The sequence below is a fragment of the Lissotriton helveticus genome, chromosome 5_2 (genome assembly GCF_964261635.1).
Source record: "Lissotriton helveticus chromosome 5_2, aLisHel1.1, whole genome shotgun sequence".
Classification (NCBI taxonomy): domain Eukaryota; kingdom Metazoa; phylum Chordata; class Amphibia; order Caudata; family Salamandridae; genus Lissotriton; species Lissotriton helveticus.
The window spans coordinates 1,485,635-1,507,568 of NC_136066.1; the positions used below are offsets into that span (position 1 = coordinate 1,485,635).

The 21,934-nt window shown below is 49.0% G+C and overlaps 1 protein-coding gene across 1 annotated transcript in view; it reads left to right on the plus strand.

The window, feature by feature from the left end:
- The window catches only part of LOC144761112 (uncharacterized), a 43,946-nt gene that overhangs the window by 13,692 nt on the left and 8,320 nt on the right, over nt 1-21,934 (plus strand). Inside the window, exon 3 of the mRNA XM_078646571.1 lies at nt 20,631-20,783. Within this exon, the coding sequence (XP_078502697.1) occupies nt 20,631-20,783 (153 nt within the window). The remainder of the gene's footprint in view (nt 1-20,630; nt 20,784-21,934) is intronic.

Sequence of the window (21,934 nt, forward strand, 5' to 3'; positions counted from 1 at the left end):
GGTGGTGACCAGAAAAAGGAATCAACCAAGCCTCAAGAGAAGGGTGGGAATAAATCTACAGATCAAACCACATCAGGGCCCCAAAAATCCTCTGAGGGGGGTGGGTCCCAAAATCCTTCCAACAACCAGAAGAAACCTTATTGTTATCCCTGTAAACAGGTGGGTCATTTAAAAACTGACAGCAGTTGCCCAAAGAATAACAATAAGGAAAACATACCCCCAAGTAACATTCCCAAACCTCCTGTTACTACTAGTAGTAATCCCCCAGGTGGTGGGAGTGCCCCCAAGAATTTGGGTGCATTTACTTTGGGAGTTCCTGGGGACTCTGGCCTAACCAGGTCCCCAAACTTAGATACTCTTGTCTGTGAGACTGGCATGGGGTTTGCCAACTTCACAACTTGTCCCAACACTTTGGGCAAGTACAGACAGGAGCCCCTCATCAATGGTATAAAAGTTGAGGCCTATAGAGACACAGGGGCTAGCATCACTATGGTGACTGAGAGTCTAGTCCCCTCAAGGCAACTTTTACCTGGTGCCACATACCAGGTGACCAATATTGATGGAGTGCAGAGAGATCATCCCATGGCAGTGGTCAATCTCAGCTGGGGAGGTGTCACTGGCCACAAGAGAGTGGCAGTGTCACCAAACTTGCCTGTAGATTGCCTACTGGGGAATGATTTAGAGCTCTCAGCCTGGGCTGAAGTTGAGCAAGAAACCCATTCTAAAATGGTAAACATCCATGGTAAGGTTAGTGGGGCAGTGGTAGCCACAGCCCCAGTCCAAGATGTCCTCCCTGAACAGGTCAGGAGGGTTGTGCCAGTCACAACCCAATCTCAGACAACTTCCTTCCCAGAACAGGTTGTCAAGGCTGTCATGGTAACAGCCCACACCCAAACTGAGCCCCCTCCTGAAAAGGTTGGGAGAGTTGTGATGGCCACAGCTCAAACTCAGACAGATGACAGTGTTGTGAAGCCTGAAACTATGGATCACTCCACTCAGACAGAGAGTATTGAGGAGGAAGAGAAATCTCCCTCCCACCAGACTTTAGGAAAGGATCAGCCTCCTCAGGGAACTGATCTGACCCCTTGTGAAGAAACTGCCACAGAGGTAGTCAGGCCTAGCCTGGCAGAACCCCTGATGTCAGTGGACCCTTCCAAGGTGGGACCCAGTCTGGAGCAGGTAACCTGCCCCTCTCTACCCTGCCTCAGTCAGCCCAGGGCTGTAGAGATCAGGGAGGCCAGTGTTGGACCCCAAAGGGCCCCCTGTCCAAAAGAATCTCCCAATCAACAGATTAAGGGCACTGAAGCTAGTAGTACTAGCCAAGTGAAAATAAAACACACTCCTGAGGGATCCCCCTTAAAATTAGTTAGGGACCTCCCCCAGATGGACACTGCTGGGCACAGCCAAACTTGGGACCTGAGGGCCCCAGACCTGACCTGTCCCTCCAGTAAGCCAAACAGAGGGACCCACCCTCCAGCTGTAGGTAGCCAGAGGTTGACCCTGAGAGCCCAAAACAACTCAGTCTTGGAAAGAAAGGCCTCTTTGGTGGATGATGGTTGGAGGAAGCTGAGCCCAAAATTAGTGGAGCCTCACTTCAGTACTCCATCTCAGCACCAGCCTTTTTCTTTGACAAAACACACCACAGGTAGAGATTCCCTATGGTGGAGACCCTCAGACACCCTTAGGGTGAGGGATTGCTTAGTGGACCATGAGATAGGGGGTAACCATGCCAGTGCTGGTACTTCCTTATATGGCCACTCAGGCAATATAGGCTTACCTGGCCAGGCTAGCCTTATCTCCTTTCGTTTGGGGGGGGTTATGTAGGAAGGTAGAGCCCTGACTATGGTTGCCCCCAAATTTTTGCCTGGTGTTTTGCTGGTTTTCTGACTTAGTTGACCTGAGGCCCTGCTATTCAGGACCTCAGGCCCACTGCTCTCTCTGTAAAATGGATTCCATGTACCTTAGGTACATATCTAAATTGGATACTGAGCCACCTTATCAGTCCCTGTACAGTGTACCTTAGGTACCCAGGGCATAGGTGTACCCAGGGCCTACCAGGGGCTGCAGCATGTATTATGCCACCCCTGGCTGGCCATCCAAATCTGACACAACTGGCTGCTTGACAGCTGGGGCAAGGTGGTGTAATCACCCTTTGCTTTAGATATAGTATACCTATATCTAACCCTAAAATGGACACACAGATCTCCTATCAGTCACTCCTATGGCAGGCCTTAACAATCCTGAAGGCAGAGTGCTTGGAATCGTGTGAGATGGTGCTCTGGCATGAGCTGAGCCTGTCTGCGGCTTTCGGGACCCATCCCTTAGCCGTTTCCATGATATCGCATACCATATACTCTTAAGTGCATTATAATCCTCGCGGTTATGTGCCAACTCTGGTATCGCTTTATCAAAACATGTCGAGTAAGGTGTCATACGAATTGGAATACTAACCCCTCGCCAATTCTGGCGACGGGGTTAGCATTCCACCCTTCTAGAGGGACACGACATGTATGTAACCCCTAACCCCGGTTAAAGTCAGACAGAGCCTTAGCATCCACAAAATGGATGCTGCCACCGAGACACAAGTCTGCCCTCCTGCTGCTGGGAGTCCTCCCAGAGCAGGAGATAAGGACAAAGGGTTTCCTGCCAGAGGCGGTGCCAGCACCGTCCCAGACAGGATTTTGTGTATTGTAGGTAGGCAGGGCTTTAGAGGAAGGTGACTGCACGTGGCACCCCGGTGCTCACTGTGCATAGGCTGGCTGGAACCAGTTCCAGGGTCACTCCAGACCCTGTGCTGGGGAAAAGCCCGCCAAGGAAGTGGGTGTAACCACCCCCCTCCTAGTCCCACCCATAGGGCAGGACTTAGTCGCGTGCCAGCCCCTTTTTACAGGATAAAGGTAGGAACTGGCCCCCTTCCAAATCAGATCATCTTTGAATCCTGAAACTACTTTCCCCGAAAGGAACTCAAGACTTCTTCCTAAGATTTCTCCCTTGTGACTAAGGAGTAGTCACCCTGCATCCGCAGGCACCATCTACAGAACACTGCGGTCTGCTGCAAGTCCTTCCTCCGGAATCCGACTGTCCAGCTCGACGAGAACCGGCTTCCCTGGCACCTCTGACCTCTACCTGCATCATCAGTCACGCTGAGATTCGTGGGTGTGACGAGACCTCGAGGGACCGGCCATCTTCAAGACTGCACGACTTCTGAACAACAAGCCCGCCGAGTGAATTCCTGGTGAGTGCTTTGGGGTCCGAGAAGCCCCCACCCTGAGCAGCTCCAGCACCGAAGAGCAGCCCCCCAGCATCTCCACGATCTGCGTGGGGCCCTTCTGCTTTTTGCTGCTCACCGCGTTGTTTGGCTACTAGCCCGCTGGCTTGTGGCCTTCCTGACGACGCCCGACGACATTTCTGCTGCTGGTCTGGTTGCTCCAGACTGGCCCTTGCTTCCCTCCATCGGAGAAGTACCCTGGACCCTCCTGGTCCACTCAAGACGCCATTTTAGGTCCACCGCGTGGGCCTTACATTTGCCAAGACCTGTTGCCCAATCCTGGGTCCAGCGACGTCGACAGCAAGAACCTTCGTGGGACAGCTCGCACCTCCATCCTGGTCGCCGACAACGCCTCCTGGTCCGAGAGACTGCAGAGCCCAGCAGCGCCCACTCACCTGACTGCGGTGACTTCGCCCGGTGCCATCCTGGTGCCCACTTAATCACTGGCTAGTGATTCAAGAACTTGGTCCCCTCTGCTTTCAGGTTTTCTTCTTCCTTGATCCAGGCTTGGATCCATCGAACTTTTCTTCACTGGTCGCCTGCCAGCAACTTCTTCCTTCCAGGCTCCTGGTCCGGCAACGAGGTCCCCGACGTCTTTTCAGACCTATGCAGCTGCAGCCCCTGGGCTAGGTAACTTCGGCACTTCGGTGTCCCAGCATAGCCTCACTATCCTAGGGTCAGGATCCACTGTCGTTTTCTTCCTACCAGGTCGGGTTCGCCCGTGAACACTAACTTTGCCTTTACTAGCCTCCATAGACTTTGTCCCGCATCCCGCGTGAGAGTGCACACTCTGCACCCGAGTCCCCTGGGTCTCCTAGTAGAAATCTAACGATTCCCTAGTCCAGTCCTAGCGATTCCAAAGCCTATTAGAACTGTTACTTACCTGCTAGTAATTCGCATTCCACTTTTAAAGTATATGGTTTTTCGTGCCCCTCGGGCATTTGTGTATAACGTGCTAACTTAAGTATTTTCGTAAGAGTTTTGTTGTGTGCCTAGCACCCTGTCCTCATAAAGAGTACAGGGTTGTTGTGATTCTAATAAATACACTGTTTATTTTCATAACACTTGTGTGGTGTCCTTTCACTGGGTGTTCAAGGGGTAATGTGATGGTAAAACAGCTGGCTTAACACGCCCTCTAGAGTCTTAGCCTTAGACTGCTCGTATCCATGCTACTAGGATAGCTGGTCTATAAGGTTGACTTACAACCAATCATCAATAAGGGTTGTTTGGACTGATATATAGTGATCACTAGAATAGTGAACACTGCACATCAGGCCAACTTCTCACAGGGATAATGAGACAATAGTATCATAGTTATTCCCTGACTGCGGGATAATGAGACAATAGTATCATAAGTACTCCCTGACTGTGGGATAATGAGACAATCGTATCATAGTTATTCCTTGACTGTGGGATAATGAGAAAATAGTATCATAAGTACTCCCTGACTTTGGGATAATGAGACGATTGTATCATAGTTATTCCTTGACCGTGGGATAATGAGACAATAGTATCATAAGTACTTCCTGACTGTGGGACAGTGAGGCAATAGTATCATAAGTACTCCCTGACTGTGGGATAATGAGACGATCGTATCATAGTTATTCCTTGACTGTGGGATAATGAGACAATAGTATCATAAGTACTCCCTGACTTTGGGATAATGAGACGATTGTATCATAGTTATTCCTTGACTGTGGGATAATGAGACAATTGTATTATAAGTATTCCCTGACAGTGGGAGAATGAGACAATAGTATCATAAGTACTCCCTGACTGTGGGATAATGAGACAATAGTATCATAGTTATTCCTTGACCGTGGGATAATGAGACAATAGTATCATACGTACTCCCTGACTGTGGGATAATGAGACAATAGTATAATAGTTATTCCTTGACTGTGGGATAATGAGACAATTGTATTATAAGTATTCCCTGACAGTGGGAGAATGAGACGATAGTATCATAAGTACTCCCTGACTGTGGGATAATGAGATAATAGTATCATAGTTATTCCTTGACCGTGGGATAATGAGACAATAGTATCATACGTACTCCCTGACGGTGGGATAATGAGACAATAGTATCATAGTTATTCTTTGACTGTGGGATAATGAGACAATAGTATTATAAGTACTCCCTGACTGTGGAATAATGCGACAACAGTATCATAGTCATTCCTTGACTGTGGGATAATGAGACAATAGTATTATAAGTACTCCCTGACTGTGGGATAATGAGACAATAGTATCATAGTTATTCCTTGACTGTGGGATAATGAGACAATAGTATTATAAGTACTCCCTGACTGTGAGATAATGAGACAATAGTATAGTAAGTACTCCCTGACTGTGGGATAATGAGACAATAGTATCATAGTTATTCCTTGACTGTGGGATAATGAGACAATAGTATTATAAGTACTCCCTGACTGTAAGATAATGAGACAATAGTATTATAAGTACTACCTGACTGTGAGATAATGAGACAATAGTATAGTAAGTACTCCCTGACTGTGGGATACTGAGACAACAGTATCATAGTTATTCCTTGACCGTGGGATAAGGAAACAATAGTATCATAAGTACTCCCTGACTGTGGGATCATGAGACAATAGTATCATAGCTATTCCCTGACTGTGGGATAATGAGACAACAGTATCATAAGTACTCCCTGACTGTGGGGTAATGAGACAATAGTATCATAAGTACTCCCTGACTGTGGGATAATGAGACCATAGTATCATATGTACTCCCTGACTGGGATAATGAGACGATAGTATCATAGTTATTCCTTGACCATGGGGTAATGAGACAATAGTATCATAAGTACTCCCTGATTGTGGGATAATGAGACAATAGTATCATAGTTATTCCCTGACTGTGAGATAATGAGACAATAGTATCATAAGTACTCCCTGAATGTGGGATAATGAGACAATAGTATCATAGTTATTCCTTGACCGTGGGATAATGAGACAATAGTATCATACGTACTCCCTGACTGTGGGATAATGAGACAATAGTATCATAGTTATTCCTTGACTGTGGGATAATGAGACAATTGTATTATAAGTATTCCCTGACAGTGGGATAATGAGACAATAGTATCATAAGTACTCCCTGACTGTGGGATAATGAGACGAAGTATCATAATTACTCCCTGACTGTGGGATAATGAGACAATAGTATCATAGTTATTCCTTGACTGTGGGATAATGAGACAATAGTATCATAAGTACTCCCTGACTGTGGGATAATGAGACAATTGTATCATAGTTATTCCCTCACAATGGTATAATGAGACAATAGTCTCATAAGTACTCCCTGAATGTGGGATAATGAGACAATAGTATCATAGTTATTCCTTGACTGTGGGATAATGAGACAATAGTATCATAAGTACTCCCTGACTGTGGGATAATGAGACAATTGTATCATAGTTATTCCCTCACAATGGGATAATGAGACAATAGCATCATAAGTACTCCCTGACTGTGGGATAATGAGACAATAGTATCATAGTTATTCCTTGACCGTGGGATAATGAGATAATAGTATCATAAGTACTCCCTGACTGTTGGATAATGAGACAGTAGTATCATAAGTACTCCCTGACTGTGGGATAATGAGACAATAGTATCATAGTTATTCCTTGACCGTGGGATAATGAGATAATAGTATCATAAGTACTCCCTGACTGTTGGATATTAATGAGACAATAGTATCATAGTTATTCCTTGACTGTGGGATAATGAGACAATTGTATTATAAGTATTCCCTGACAGTGGGATAATGAGACGATAGTATCATAGTTATTCCTTGACTGTGGGATAATGAGACAATTGTATTATAAGTATTCCCTGACAGTGGGATAATGAGACGATAGTATCATAGTTATTCCTTGACTGTGGGATAATGAGACAATAGTATCATAAGTACTCCCTGACTGTGGGATAATGAGACAATCGTATCATAGTTATTCCCTGACTGTGGGATAATGAGACAATAGTATCATAAGTACTCCCTGACTTTGGGATAATGAGACGATTGTATCATAGTTATTCCTTGACCATGGGATAATGAGACAATAGTATCATAAGTACTCCCTGACTGTGGGACTGTGAGGCAATAGTATCATAAGTACTCCCTGACTGTGGGATAATGAGACGATAGTATCATAAGTACTCCCTGACTGTGGGATAATGATACAATAGTATCATAAGTACTCCCTGACTGTGCGATAATGAGACAATAGTGTCTCAAGTACTACCTGGCAGTGGGATAATGAGACAATCGTATCATAAGTATTCCCTAACTGTGGGATAATTAGACGATAGTATCATAGTTATTCCTTGACCGTGGGGTAATGAGACAATAGTATCATAAGTACTCCCTTCCTGTGGTATAATGAGACAATAGTATCATAGGTACTCCCTGACTGTGGGATAATGAGACAGTAGTGTCTCAAGTACTCCCTGACTGTGGGATAATGAGACAATAGTATTATAAGTACTCCCTGACTGTGGGATAATGAGACAATAGTATCATAGTTATTCCCTGACTGCGGGATAATGAGACAATAGTATCATAAGTACTCCCTAAATGTGGGATAATGAGACAATAGTATCATAGTTATTCCTTGTCTGTGGGATAATGAGACAATAGTATCATAAGTACTCCCTGACTTTGGGATAATGAGACGATTGTATCATAGTTATTCCTTGACCGTGGGATAATGAGACAATAGTATTATAAGTATTCCCTGACAGTGGGAGAATGAGACGATAGTATCATAAGTACTCCCTGACTGTGGGATAATGAGATGATAGTATCATAGTTATTCCTTGACTGTGGGATAATGAGACAATTGTATTATAAGTATTCCCTGACAGTGGGATAATGAGACGATAGTATCATAAGTACTCCCTGACTGTGGGATAATGAGACAATAGTATCATAAGTACTCCCCGACTGTGGGATGATGAGACAATAGTATCATAGTTATTCCTTGACTGTGGGATAATGAGACAATAGTATCATAAGTACTCCCTGACTGTGGGATAATGAGACAATCGTATCATAGTTATTCCTTGACTGTGGGATAATGAGACAATAGTATCATAAATACTCCCTGACTTTGGGATAATGAGACGATTGTATCATAGTTATTCCTTGACTGTGGGATAATGAGACAATTGTATTATAAGTATTCCCTGACAGTGGGAGAATGAGACGATAGTATCATAAGTACTCCCTGACTGTGGGATAATGAGATGATGGTATCATAGTTATTCCTTGACTGTGGGATAATGAGACAATTGTATTATAGGTATTCCCTGACAGTGGGATAATGAGACGATAGTATCATAAGTACTCCCTGACTGTGGGATAATGAGACGATAGTATCATAAGTACTCCCTCACTGTGGGATAATGAGATGATAGTATCATAGTTATTCCTTGACTGTGGTATAATGAGACAATAGTATCATAAGTACTCCCTGACTATGGGATAATGAGACGATCGTATCATAGTTATTGATTGACTGTGGGATAATGAGACAATAGTATCATAAGTACTCCCTGACTGTGAGATAATGAGACAATAGTATTATAAGTACTGCCTGACTGTGGGATAATGAGACAATAGTATCATAGTTATTCCTTGACTGTGGGATAATGAGACAATAGTATCATAAGTACTCCCTGACTGTGAGATAATGAGACAATAGTATTATAAGTACTGCCTGACTGTGGGATAATGAGACAATAATATCATAGTTATTCCTTGACTGTGGGATAATGAGACAATAGTATCATAAGTAATCCCTGACTGTGGGATAATGAGACAATAGTATCATAAGTACTCCCTGACTGTGAGATAATGAGACAATAGTATTATAAGTCCTGCCTGACTGTGGGATAATGAGACAATAGTATCATAGTTATTCCTTGACTGTGGGATAATGAGACAATAGTATCATAAGTAATCCCTGACTGTGGGATAATGAGACAATAGTATCATAGGTATTCCTTGACTGTGGGATAATGAGACAATAGTATCATAAGTACTCCCTGACTGTGGGATAATGAGACGATCGTATCATAGTTATTCCTTGACTGTGGGATAATGAGACAATAGTATCATAAATACTCCCTGACTTTGGGATAATGAGACGATTGTATCATAGTTATTCCTTGACTGTGGGATTGTTGGAAATGGGATCCCCGGCTGGCCAGGGCTTTCGCCAAAGTCAGTCAGAGACCACCACACCCAAGTCAGGGCAAGGGAGTTACACGCCAAGATAACCCCTACTCACCCTCTAGGTAACGTGGCGCGAGCAGCAAGGCTAAACTTGGAGGCGATGTAGGCTAAGTATTTGCGCACGCACCCCAGCAACAACAACCAAAGGCCCACCACAAAGGAAACTCCACACAAGGTTATATAAAAATAGCCTTTGTATTACACCAAAACACATTAGATAAAACACACACTTTACAATGTGCCAGAGGCACGGGCAGAATTTACAGGGGATATGTACAAGACAGGGCCACCTGGACCACTGTCAGGAATCAGAAGTAGCACTTTCAGAAATAGCACTTAGTACATAGAATATAGCACAAAATAGCACACAATATAACAATAGAGCGCACAACCAGTAATTACTGGTAACCAGGATCTCACTAGCACCACCTGTACTAGGGAGAAAACAACCACCTATGTATTACAATACCTGTAGGGGTGTAAGAGGAAAACACATGATGCAATGCATAACATTCATTCAGAGGTGTAAAGGCACATGACGCATAAACAATACATTCAGAGGTGCATAGAAAGTACAATTGCGCCAAACTCACGTAAGTCACCACCTGTGACTGTCCCTGTGTCCCAATGTCAGGGCCTAAACGTAGCAGTTGCCCACAAAGTGCTGGGCAACTGGTGCAGGGAAAGTTAGGGCAAAGTTGGAGCCTCTCTGGGCTCAAGAACCACCACTGTGGCACTGCGGAGCCTCTCTGGGCTCCTGGACAAGAACTGGTGCCCTGAGCCTCTCTCAGGCTCTTCACAAGAATGGGCAATGAGCCTCTCTGGGCTCGAAAAGCAAGGAAATGCCCCCTCAGAGCCTCTCTGGCTCAAAGAACAAATGGCCCCCAGGAGCCTCTCTGGGCTCCTCCACAATGAGCGCCAGGAACCTCGTGGCGCCAACAAACAAATGCCACCTTGGACCCCTCTCTGGGCTCCAACAACAAGGGTGCAGCCTCGCTGGGCTGTGGGGGCCCCTCATGGGGGACCCTCGAGCAAGTGGGGCGCTTCTGGGGTGAGTCCCCCCCTCTGGGGGACTCGTGACGCAAGGTACGCCCTGGGGGAGCGGCCCGCTGTCAAGTGGGGCCGCTCGAGTAGAGGCAGGGGGGGGGAGAGGGTGCGCGACCTCGCGCCTCTCTCCCTAGCCGGCTTTCACTCACCGGCTGCTGGGCTTCTCACTCCCGGGCGGCGGCTCCTCCGCGAGAGCTCCCGCTCCTCGGGGGCTTCTCCACACTTCGCCTCCGGGGCCTCGAAGGTCCAGGACTCTTCCTGGACGGCGGGGCTCCTTTCCTCTCGTCTCTTGTCCCTCCGCTCCTCCAATGACGCGGCAGGGGGGGCTCGACCGCCTGGGCCAATCCCAGCGCGGCCGGGCTATGACGCGCCGGCTGCTTCCTCAGTCTCCCGCCTGGCCTCGTCAGGTGGCAATCCGCCTGACTTCCTCTGGGGCCGCCAATGGCAGCGCGGCCCTGGGGGTAGGGAGGCGGGACTTCCGGGTCGCCGCGGGCAGCGCGGCGGCTCGCTTCTAGGCAGGCAGGCGGCTTCCCAGATGATCCGAGGAGTGGGCTCCCTCGTAGATCAATAAATCAAACAAATATGCGGCGTGGGCAGCCGCTCGAGCCGCGAAGTGCAGGGTGGGCACCTGCCTTACAGAAGCGCTCCCAGGCGCTGCTGGTCAAAATCAAGCGCTCTCAAGCGCTAGGGGGGCACAAACCACAGCGCTCCCAGCGCTAGGACGAAATAAAGCGCTCCCAGGCGCTAGGAGGAATCTGCAAGCGCTTCCAAGCGCTAAGAGGCAATTCCAGCGCTCCCAGCGCTAGAGGACAGCCCAAAGTCCAGCAAAAGTCCTTTCAAGGGGCAGGGGGCAAGGCTGGGCCCAGAGCCAGCACACTGGGTCTCCAGGCAGGGAGACACCCCAAGTGGCGGTCCTCTGGCCCAGCAGCAGCAGCAGCAACAGCCCCCTCAGGATCCTGGAAGAGAACAACTTCAGTGGGGACACAGCCCCATTTTTATACAGTGCATTCCTTTGTTCAAGGGTGCAGAGTGGGGGCGGAACCAGTCGCAGCTGGTTCTTGAGTACTCTGTTTACTTCAACCACCCTCTCTATTCACTGGCAGGGCTTGGGTCATTAGACACACCACAGGGGGCGGAGCCAGCATTGTGTGGGGAAAACCCAGCCCATCCAGGACACAGGTAAACTCCTCCCACACATTACTCATGCTAATCTCCCACTCACCACCGGGCAGACCCATCCAGACTTCCTGGAGCCTGGCATGCCAGCCAGCTCCAGCCAATCACACGCCAGCACCCTCACAGCACACGTACAGCCATGTCTAGAAATGGCGCTTCGCTACTAGACACATACATGCTGCATACACCGTTGCGCAGCATTCACTCTCACGAGTTCACACATACCAGACTCAAGCCTGTACACCCCACGCATCAGGAACTACCAGGGACACATACATTCCCCATGCATTCCTATGGGCGGGCAGGCCTAGCTCAGCACATGCACTCAGAGTGCGCACGCACTTTCCCCTGGGACACAGTGAAAGTGCGCAGAATCCCTAAAATCACCATTGCCAGGTCACCATTTCTAGCAAAAAGTCTAGGGGTGAACCTGCCCTAAGGGCCAAAGTCCAACATAACCCCCTTCCAGCCAAAACGCAGGGGAGACCAATCACCACCGTGATGGACTTCCCTGCTTGGGGCGATAGAACACGGACGCGGGCCCACAACTGCAGGGACACCCTCCTGTTGTACGCCACGGTGAACCCATGGGATTCCTTCTAAACACACTGTCTGGACCAACTGGGCTACCCCACTGGTACTCCCAAGTTGTCCGCGGCCAGGACCAGGCCCTGGGCCACCCAGGTGCCACTGGTCCATGCCAATTCGCAGAGCGGGGGGTAGTAACCCCTGGCACATAGGAGCCATTTTCCACTCTTCCTGTCTGCAAGACAGGACTAGACTGCCACTGGTACTCCAGCCTAGGGCCTACAACCTCAGGCGGACCAGGAGTCTCAGGGAAGGCTCTCCTCCCCCTACCTCTTCTCCTAGGGTTCCTCCTCCCTCTGCGAGGGGTACCCCTAGAACGCCATTCCAACCCAGGACTTATCCACTCAGGTTGCACCGGGGTCAGAGGTGGGCTCTCCCACCCTCTGCACCCCCTTCCAGAGGTCTGCCCTCTCCCACCTGGAGAAGTTCCTCTGGAAGAAGAACCGGTCAGGACACTGGTTACAGTCGTCCTACCCTTCAGGTCAGGCTGACCCTGAACCTGGCCTCCCAACCTCCGGTCTAAAACCGTTGGTGGAACAATTGCCTGGCACTCCAGGACTTCTGGGGATTCACACACAATCCCCCTGAGGCTAACAAATGTCACATCTGTTGCGTGACTGTCTGTCTGGCGCAGATCTCCCGCCCTCTGTCCACCTGACAGTGCGTGACGATCCCCCAGACCAGAAGTGGTGTCACCATGGTCACTACACGGGAACCTAGCCCAACTGGGTAGTCCCTGACCCACTGGTCCTTCCACTGGGGAACTCCCCCAATCACTCCTCACGCTGGACTCCTGTACCCTCCCTACCGGAGCGGTACTGCCAGACTCTAGAACCACAGGAGCTCTGGTTACAGACGCTCCAGGTCCTCTACTCACTAGGAGATCTTCCTCAAGTGGACTAACAGGACAGCCTAGGTCCCCAACCTGGTGTTCCCTCAAGAAACCATCCAAGTCCTGAGGCAGGGCTTCGGGCGTCTGGGGAACCTCGGTCTCCCCCTCACTCCTGCTCCACTGAGCCAGGCAGTGAGCCCCTACACCCCCCTCGCTATCCTGGGACCTAGCTGGGCTACACTGAGCCTCTTCCACCACGCTGGGCTGGAAGATCCCTGAACCACTACTTTTGGAGTCACTCACCAATGACTCTACAGAACCTCTGGTCCCTTCCCAGCGGTCTGCTTCCTCTGCCAGCTCACATGGTTCAGACAATCCACACCCTAACAGGTGTTGGCGCAACCCTGGTGAACAACAACTGAGCAACTGCTCTCTGAGAAACATATCGAACAATAGGTCCCAATCACATTTCGTGGGCTCCCGTACCCAATCACACAGGGCTCTACAACAGTCATCCTCAAAGTCTTCCCAAGACTGATGAGACGGTTTCCTAAGGTTCCTAAACCTCACCCTATTCTCCTCCTCTGGGGAAACAGGAACCATACTCTGGGAACTGGGACTTTCTAGACTGAGATTTAAATAGCTGCCACCACTGGACCCAACCCTCCCTGGGGGATCCAGAAACTCAACACTGCGCGCAGGGGATAGTCTACCCTCCAGAGCTACTTCGCCTCTGGTGGAGGCCCTCTCAGCCTCCTCTATCCTTCCCTGCGCTAAGACCCTCTCGGTCTCTAGCTGTTGCTTCTTAACCTCCAGCTGTTGCTTTCTAATGCCCAGCTGTGCCATAGCCTGGGCATGCTCCAACCTGAGCCTCTCTAAAGCCAGCTGGTGCTCCCTTTCTCTCCTCCTATCTTCCAGCTCCTCTGGGGACAGGGAAAGGGATGAGGCGCTGCCTCCTAAACTGGACCCAGCAAGGGACTCCCTATCTATGGGGTCCTCACTCTCTGCTGGCGTCCCTGTGCTATCATCTTCTTCCTCCTCAGACTCTTCAGGGCTCCCCTCTGACCCACCACCCTCATGGTGTGAGACCCGGGCCCTCTCCGCACTGTGCTCACGCTCCCAGTCATCCTTCTGCCATTGGATCAGGTTACCCCTAAGTTGGGACTGGGTGTCTGACTCATTCACTGCAATGTCTCTCTCTTCGCAAAACTCTCTCAGTTCATGCAAAAACAGACCCCAGACATTAAAAGCAGACTCCATCTTGGCAAGATGCTCACAGACACGTGCAACACAGGGGACTGAACAATCTGAAGTAAGAGGACACAATTCCAAAACTTCAACAATCTCCTTATCAAAGAGAACTCATACTCATGCATCCAGGAAAACACACCATTCATCCACACACACCCTCCCCTCGGATCGGTAAGGCAGTTTTTACCACCCCTGACTTCTCAACCTGACCAAAAGCGACACAGGTACCAAACTCTGGAAGCAGGGCGGGGGACAAATGTACTGAACACAATCAAATGACACTCTTCAGGAGAAGAAACAATGGAATTTCAAAAACAATCTAATCCCCAAAAATGTGGTCATCTAAATGCAGAGTTTTGTGGTATGGCCAGTTACTACTAAGGTACAACGCAAACACAAATCCTTATCCCGCCGCTTGCCGCCAATGTTGGAAATGGGATCCCCGGCTGGCCAGGGCTTTCGCCAAAGTCAGTCAGAGACCACCACACCCAAGTCAGGGCAAGGGAGTTACACGCCAAGATAACCCCTACTCACCCTCTAGGTAACGTGGCGCGAGCAGCAAGGCTAAACTTGGAGGCGATGTAGGCTAAGTATTTGCGCACGCACCCCAGCAACAACAACCAAAGGCCCACCACAAAGGAAACTCCACACAAGGTTATATAAAAATAGCCTTTGTATTACACCAAAACACATTAGATAAAACACACACTTTACAATGTGCCAGAGGCACGGGCAGAATTTACAGGGGATATGTACAAGACAGGGCCACCTGGACCACTGTCAGGAATCAGAAGTAGCACTTTCAGAAATAGCACTTAGTACATAGAATATAGCACAAAATAGCACACAATATAACAATAGAGCGCACAACCAGTAATCACTGGTAACCAGGACCTCACTAGCACCACCTGTACTAGGGAGAAAACAACCACCTATGTATCACAATACCTGTAGGGGTGTAAGAGGAAAACACATGATGCAATGCATAACATTCATTCAGAGGTGTAAAGGCACATGACGCATAAACAATACATTCAGAGGTGCATAGAAAGTACAATTGCGCCAAACTCACGTAAGTCACCACCTGTGACTGTCCCTGTGTCCCAATGTCAGGGCCTAAACGTAGCAGTTGCCCACAAAGTGCTGGGCAACTGGTGCAGGGAAAGTTAGGGCAAAGTTGGAGCCTCTCTGGGCTCAAGAACCACCACTGTGGCACTGCGGAGCCTCTCTGGGCTCCTGGACAAGAACTGGTGCCCTGAGCCTCTCTCAGGCTCTTCACAAGAATGGGCAATGAGCCTCTCTGGGCTCGAAAAGCAAGGAAATGCCCCCTCAGAGCCTCTCTGGCTCAAAGAACAAATGGCCCCCAGGAGCCTCTCTGGGCTCCTCCACAATGAGCGCCAGGAACCTCGTGGCGCCAACAAACAAATGCCACCTTGGACCCCTCTCTGGGCTCCAACAACAAGGGTGCAGCCTCGCTGGGCTGTGGGGGCCCCTCACGGGGGACCCTCGAGCAAGTGGGGCGCTTCTGGGGTGAGTCCCCCCCTCTGGGGGACTCGTGACGCAAGGTACGCCCTGGGGGAGCGGCCCGCTGTCAAGTGGGGCCGCTCGAGTAGAGGCAGGGGGGGGGAGAGGGTGCGCGACCTCGCGCCTCTCTCCCTAGCCGGCTTTCACTCACCGGCTGCTGGGCTTCTCACTCCCGGGCGGCGGCTCCTCCGCGAGAGCTCCCGCTCCTCGGGGGCTTCTCCACACTTCGCCTCCGGGGCCTCGAAGGTCCAGGACTCTTCCTGGACGGCGGGGCTCCTTTCCTCTCGTCTCTTGTCCCTCCGCTCCTCCAATGACGCGGCAGGGGGGGCTCGACCGCCTGGGCCAATCCCAGCGCGGCCGGGCTATGACGCGCCGGCTGCTTCCTCAGTCTCCCGCCTGGCCTCGTCAGGTGGCAATCCGCCTGACTTCCTCTGGGGCCGCCAATGGCAGCGCGGCCCTGGGGGTAGGGAGGCGGGACTTCCGGGTCGCCGCGGGCAGCGCGGCGGCTCGCTTCTAGGCAGGCAGGCGGCTTCCCAGATGATCCGAGGAGTGGGCTCCCTCGTAGATCAATAAATCAAACAAATATGCGGCGTGGGCAGCCGCTCGAGCCGCGAAGTGCAGGGTGGGCACCTGCCTTACAGAAGCGCTCCCAGGCGCTGCTGGTCAAAATCAAGCGCTCTCAAGCGCTAGGGGGGCACAAACCACAGCGCTCCCAGCGCTAGGACGAAATAAAGCGCTCCCAGGCGCTAGGAGGAATCTGCAAGCGCTTCCAAGCGCTAAGAGGCAATTCCAGCGCTCCCAGCGCTAGAGGACAGCCCAAAGTCCAGCAAAAGTCCTTTCAAGGGGCAGGGGGCAAGGCTGGGCCCAGAGCCAGCACACTGGGTCTCCAGGCAGGGAGACACCCCAAGTGGCGGTCCTCTGGCCCAGCAGCAGCAGCAACAGCCCCCTCAGGATCCTGGAAGAGAACAACTTCAGTGGGGACACAGCCCCATTTTTATACAGTGCATTCCTTTGTTCAAGGGTGCAGAGTGGGGGCGGAACCAGTCGCAGCTGGTTCTTGAGTACTCTGTTTACCTCAACCACCCTCTCTATTCACTGGCAGGGCTTGGGTCATTAGACACACCACAGGGGGCGGAGCCAGCATTGTGTGGGGAAAACCCAGCCCATCCAGGACACAGGTAAACTCCTCCCACACATTACTCATGCTAATCTCCCACTCACCACCGGGCAGACCCATCCAGACTTCCTGGAGCCTGGCTTGCCAGCCAGCTCCAGCCAATCACACGCCAGCACCCTCACAGCACACGTACAGCCATGTCTAGAAATGGCGCTTCGCTACTAGACACATACATGCTGCATACACCGTTGCGCAGCATTCACTCTCACGAGTTCACACATACCAGACTCAAGCCTGTACACCCCACGCATCAGGAACTACCAGGGACACATACATTCCCCATGCATTCCTATGGGCGGGCAGGCCTAGCTCAGCACATGCACTCAGAGTGCGCACGCACTTTCCCCTGGGACACAGTGAAAGTGCGCAGAATCCCTAAAATCACCATTGCCAGGTCACCATTTCTAGCAAAAAGTCTAGGGGTGAACCTGCCCTAAGGGCCAAAGTCCAACAGGGATAATGAGACAATTGTATTATAAGTATTCCCTGACAGTGGGAGAATGAGACGATAGTATCATAAGTACTCCCTGACTGTGGGATAATGAGATGATGGTATCATAGTTATTCCTTGACTGTGGGATAATGAGACAATTGTATTATAGGTATTCCCTGACAGTGGGATAATGAGACGATAGTATCATAAGTACTCCCTGACTCTGGGATAATGAGACGATAGTATCATAAGTACTCCCTCACTGTGGGATAATGAGATGATAGTATCATAGTTATTCCTTGACTGTGGTATAATGAGACAATAGTATCATAAGTACTCCCTGACTATGGGATAATGAGACGATCGTATCATAGTTATTGATTGACTGTGGGATAATGAGACAATAGTATCATAAGTTCTCCCTGACTGTGAGATAATGAGACAATAGTATTATAAGTACTGCCTGACTGTGGGATAATGAGACAATAGTATCATAGTTATTCCTTGACTGTGGGATAATGAGACAATAGTATCATAAGTAATCCCTGACTGTGGGATAATGAGACAATAGTATCATAAGTACTCCCTGACTGTGAGATAATGAGACAATAGTATTATAAGTCCTGCCTGACTGTGGGATAATGAGACAATAGTATCATAGTTATTCCTTGACTGTGGGATAATGAGACAATAGTATCATAAGTATTCCCTGACTGTGGGATAATGAGACGATAGTATCATAGTTATTCCTTGGCCGTGGGGTAATGAGACAATAGTATCATAAGTACTCCCTTCCTGTGGTATAATGAGACAATAGTATCATAAGTACTCCCTGACTGTGGGATAATGAGACAGTAGTGTCTCAAGTACTCCCTGACTGTGGGATAATGAGACAATAGTATTATAAGTACTCCCTGACTGTGGGATAATGAGACAATAGTATCATAGTTATTCCCTGACTGCGGGATAATGAGACAATAGTATCATAAGTACTCCCTGACTTTGGGATAATGAGACGATTGTATCATAGTTATTCCTTGACCGTGGGACAATGAGACAATAGTATCATAAGTACTTCCTGACTGTGGGACAGTGAGGCAATAGTATCATAAGTACTCCCTGACTGTGGGATAATGAGACAATAGTATCATAAGTACTCCCCGACTGTGGGATGATGAGACAATAGTATCATAGTTATTCCCTGACTGTGGAATAATGAGACAATAGTATCATAAGTACTCCCCGACCGTGGGATAATGAGAAGATAGTATCATATGTACTCCCTGGTTGTGGGATAATGAGACGATGTGGTCATAACTATGAGGAGTTGCCCTGCCCTCATTGGTCAGAAGTGACCCGGTGCTTTACCTAGAGAATTTTGAATAAGTATCTGAGAGGGGCAGAACCCTCCAGATCTGCTGCTTGAAACTTCCTGAAGCAAGAAGTGCCCTGCTGCGGAGTTTTGCTGTGCAAAGATTTCTAAGGCCTGACCTCTGAAGACTGCACCAAGTGAAACTGCAGCCCTGTGGATTACCTTGCTGCCAAAGGACTAGCGGCCACATGCATCATTGTAGGATTTAGCATTTCCTAAATTGCGAAAATTAAGGAATCGCAATTTAGGAATTGCAAAATCCTATGCATCAACAAATCCTAAATTTTTTTAGGATTTCTTAATTTTCGGAATTTGCGATTCCTTAATTGCGAATCGCAATTAAGGAATGGCATTACATTGATTCCTATGGGCCTAGAGGCCCATAGGAATCAATGCCGTTTTGCATTTTTTTTTTGCAATTCGCAATTTGTTGATGCATTGCAAGGGTGCAGAGGGGGGTCCAAAGGACCCCCCCTGCACCCCTGAAATGTATTTTAAAGTGCACGTTTCACACACACATGTCCTAAGGACATTTGTGTCTGTAACATGAAAGTGTAAAAAATGCATTTTTGAGCATTTCCATGACTTTTCGCAAATTACCACAAGGTTCAACCTCGGGGTAATTTGCACCCCCTAATTGCTAATTCGCAATTTGAAAAACAATCATGCATTGCTTTTAAGGAATCGCAAATTTGCGATTCCTTAAAAGCAATCGCATTTTTGGAAATTGTTAAAAATAGCGATTTTCACAAAAATGTATGATGCATCCCAAAAACTTATTTAGGAATCGCAAACGGCCGATTTTACCGATTTGCACCGTTTGCACTTCCTAAATAGGTTGATGCATGTGGCCGTAAGAGTGGACTCCCTGCAAGCTACAGGTTACCAGAGCTCACCTGGACAGCCCCACAAAAATCCCCAGCCTGGAGTACCAGTGGATTTGTAAGGGTTTTGTTCAAGTGGATACGGAATTGACGTTTCACACTTTCAAGGACCCTCTTGGAGATTCCAGAACCTTGGATTGTGTGTTGGATACTTTGGGACCTGCAAGAAGAACGCCAGGAAGGTGTTATAACTGGACCCGCCGGCTGGAGAAGGCTGCACAAGAGTGGTGAGAAATTCTCCAGAACAAGTTCTAAAGGTGTGTCCCTGTCAGAGAAAACGAAATGACTAAAAGGGGCGCTGTTGGTTTCTAAGCACTAGAAAGTGACTAATCTTTAAAAAATTCATATCGCTGGTTCCGTACAGTGGATATTTTTCGTTTTGGTGTCATTTAAAAGATAGAAATATTACCTATTTTTATAAAATGGAGTTAGATTTTTATTTTGTGTTGTGTCTTAATTATTAACTGAAATGGTGTTTTTAAATGCTTTACATACCTGTCTTTGAAGTTAAGCCTGTCTGCTCGCAGCCACGTTATCACGGGCTGAGCAAAGGAATAATTTTCTAAGACCTATGCTGGGTCCTATCATGTGTTAGTGGCCTTATTGCCAGTGGCAGACCTACATTTGCCCCTACCAATAACCCACTTTGCAACAGAGGCCCATCCCTTGACTGGCCTCTCAGTGGAGGCGGCGATGAAAGCCTTCTTGTGCTGTCCTCTGCACCACACTGCTTTGCGCCTTGCACTGAGATCAGAGGGAGGTGCCGTGTTCATACCAGGGGGTGTCTAATCAGAAGCCTTGTCCTCCCCAGGCTCTCAGCAGCGGCAGCAGCAGCACCGGATTCGACTTCATTCAGCAGAACAGCGCGGACCTGCGGACCTCCCTGCTGGAGCACCAGGACTGGCTGGGCGGCTTGAACGAGCACCTCGAGGCGCTGCAGCTCAACACCGTGCTCTTCCTGCAGGTGAGCTGTGAGCTGAGGCCACTGTTCAGTTACCGAGGGAGGGTTTGAGGCCTGTTCTTTGGGTCCTGGTGCACCGACCTCTCTTTGAGCACTTGGCTGTCCAGGGGCACCAAGTATTCTGGGAACTGACCGTGGGCGGGGACTCCAGAAGCAGCACGCACTGTAAACAACTCTGAACACTTAGGCCCAGATTCACAAACACTTTGCGTTGGGTTTGCGTGGTGATTTGCGTTGGACAGGAAGCCCAAGTAATGCGATGCAATGCAATGCAATGCAGTGCAGTGTGGCAAGGGGGCGCTGCATGAGTGGTGCATTAACTTCCCATGCATTCACCCATGGGTCTCGACACACATTCCTATCTACAAAGGATTGTAGGCAGGGACTTGTGTCAATCCTGCACCTCCCTGAGGTAGGTGTAACAAGAAGGAATATTTGTATTCCTCTTCAGTCTTTCCTCCCCGCGTGTGTGGCATTCACAGCGCACGTACAAAGAGGAAAGAGCCTCAAAGGATAGTTTTTGTGCAGGAAGGGGTCCCTTCCATAAACCGAAGGATGGGGATATGGCACAAAACTGATGTATCAGCGCAGGGCTCCAAAGCACAACTTGCATATTAAAGCATGGATACAGAATGTAAAAGAAGTGTACAAAAAGGGTGTTAAACTGAGCAGGACTAAGTGCATCAAATTTGTGCATGAATAAATTGCGTAAAACACTGCATTGGCTCGTGGGCAAAGAAGGAAGCACTGGCTCCAGGTTCGAGTTTATTATGTTTAGTAGTCAATAAAGTTATCCAAGCACAGCTGCGTCGTTAGTGGCGCTTCTGGGATTCGTCTGCTCTGGTGTCTTTGTGTGCATGTCCTGGTCTTGGGGTTCTTCCAGTCAACCTTAGGATACTGTGGATGCGTTGCACTCCTCTAGCTCTGCTCTTCGCCCCTCTGTCCACTGATCTCCTCTTAGTATTGGGTGCCCTCCCCTGCCTTCAGCCCTCCTCCTGAAGCACGCCCCTGTACTCTGGGACCCTCTCCTTAGTGCCTCTGCTACTGACAGGCACTGCCACCTAGGTACTACTCTAGGTACCTGAACCCAGGAGCCAGTGCCCCATCTTCCAACACCAGGTATTTTCTTGTCAAACTCTAGGGGGCTCGCAGTC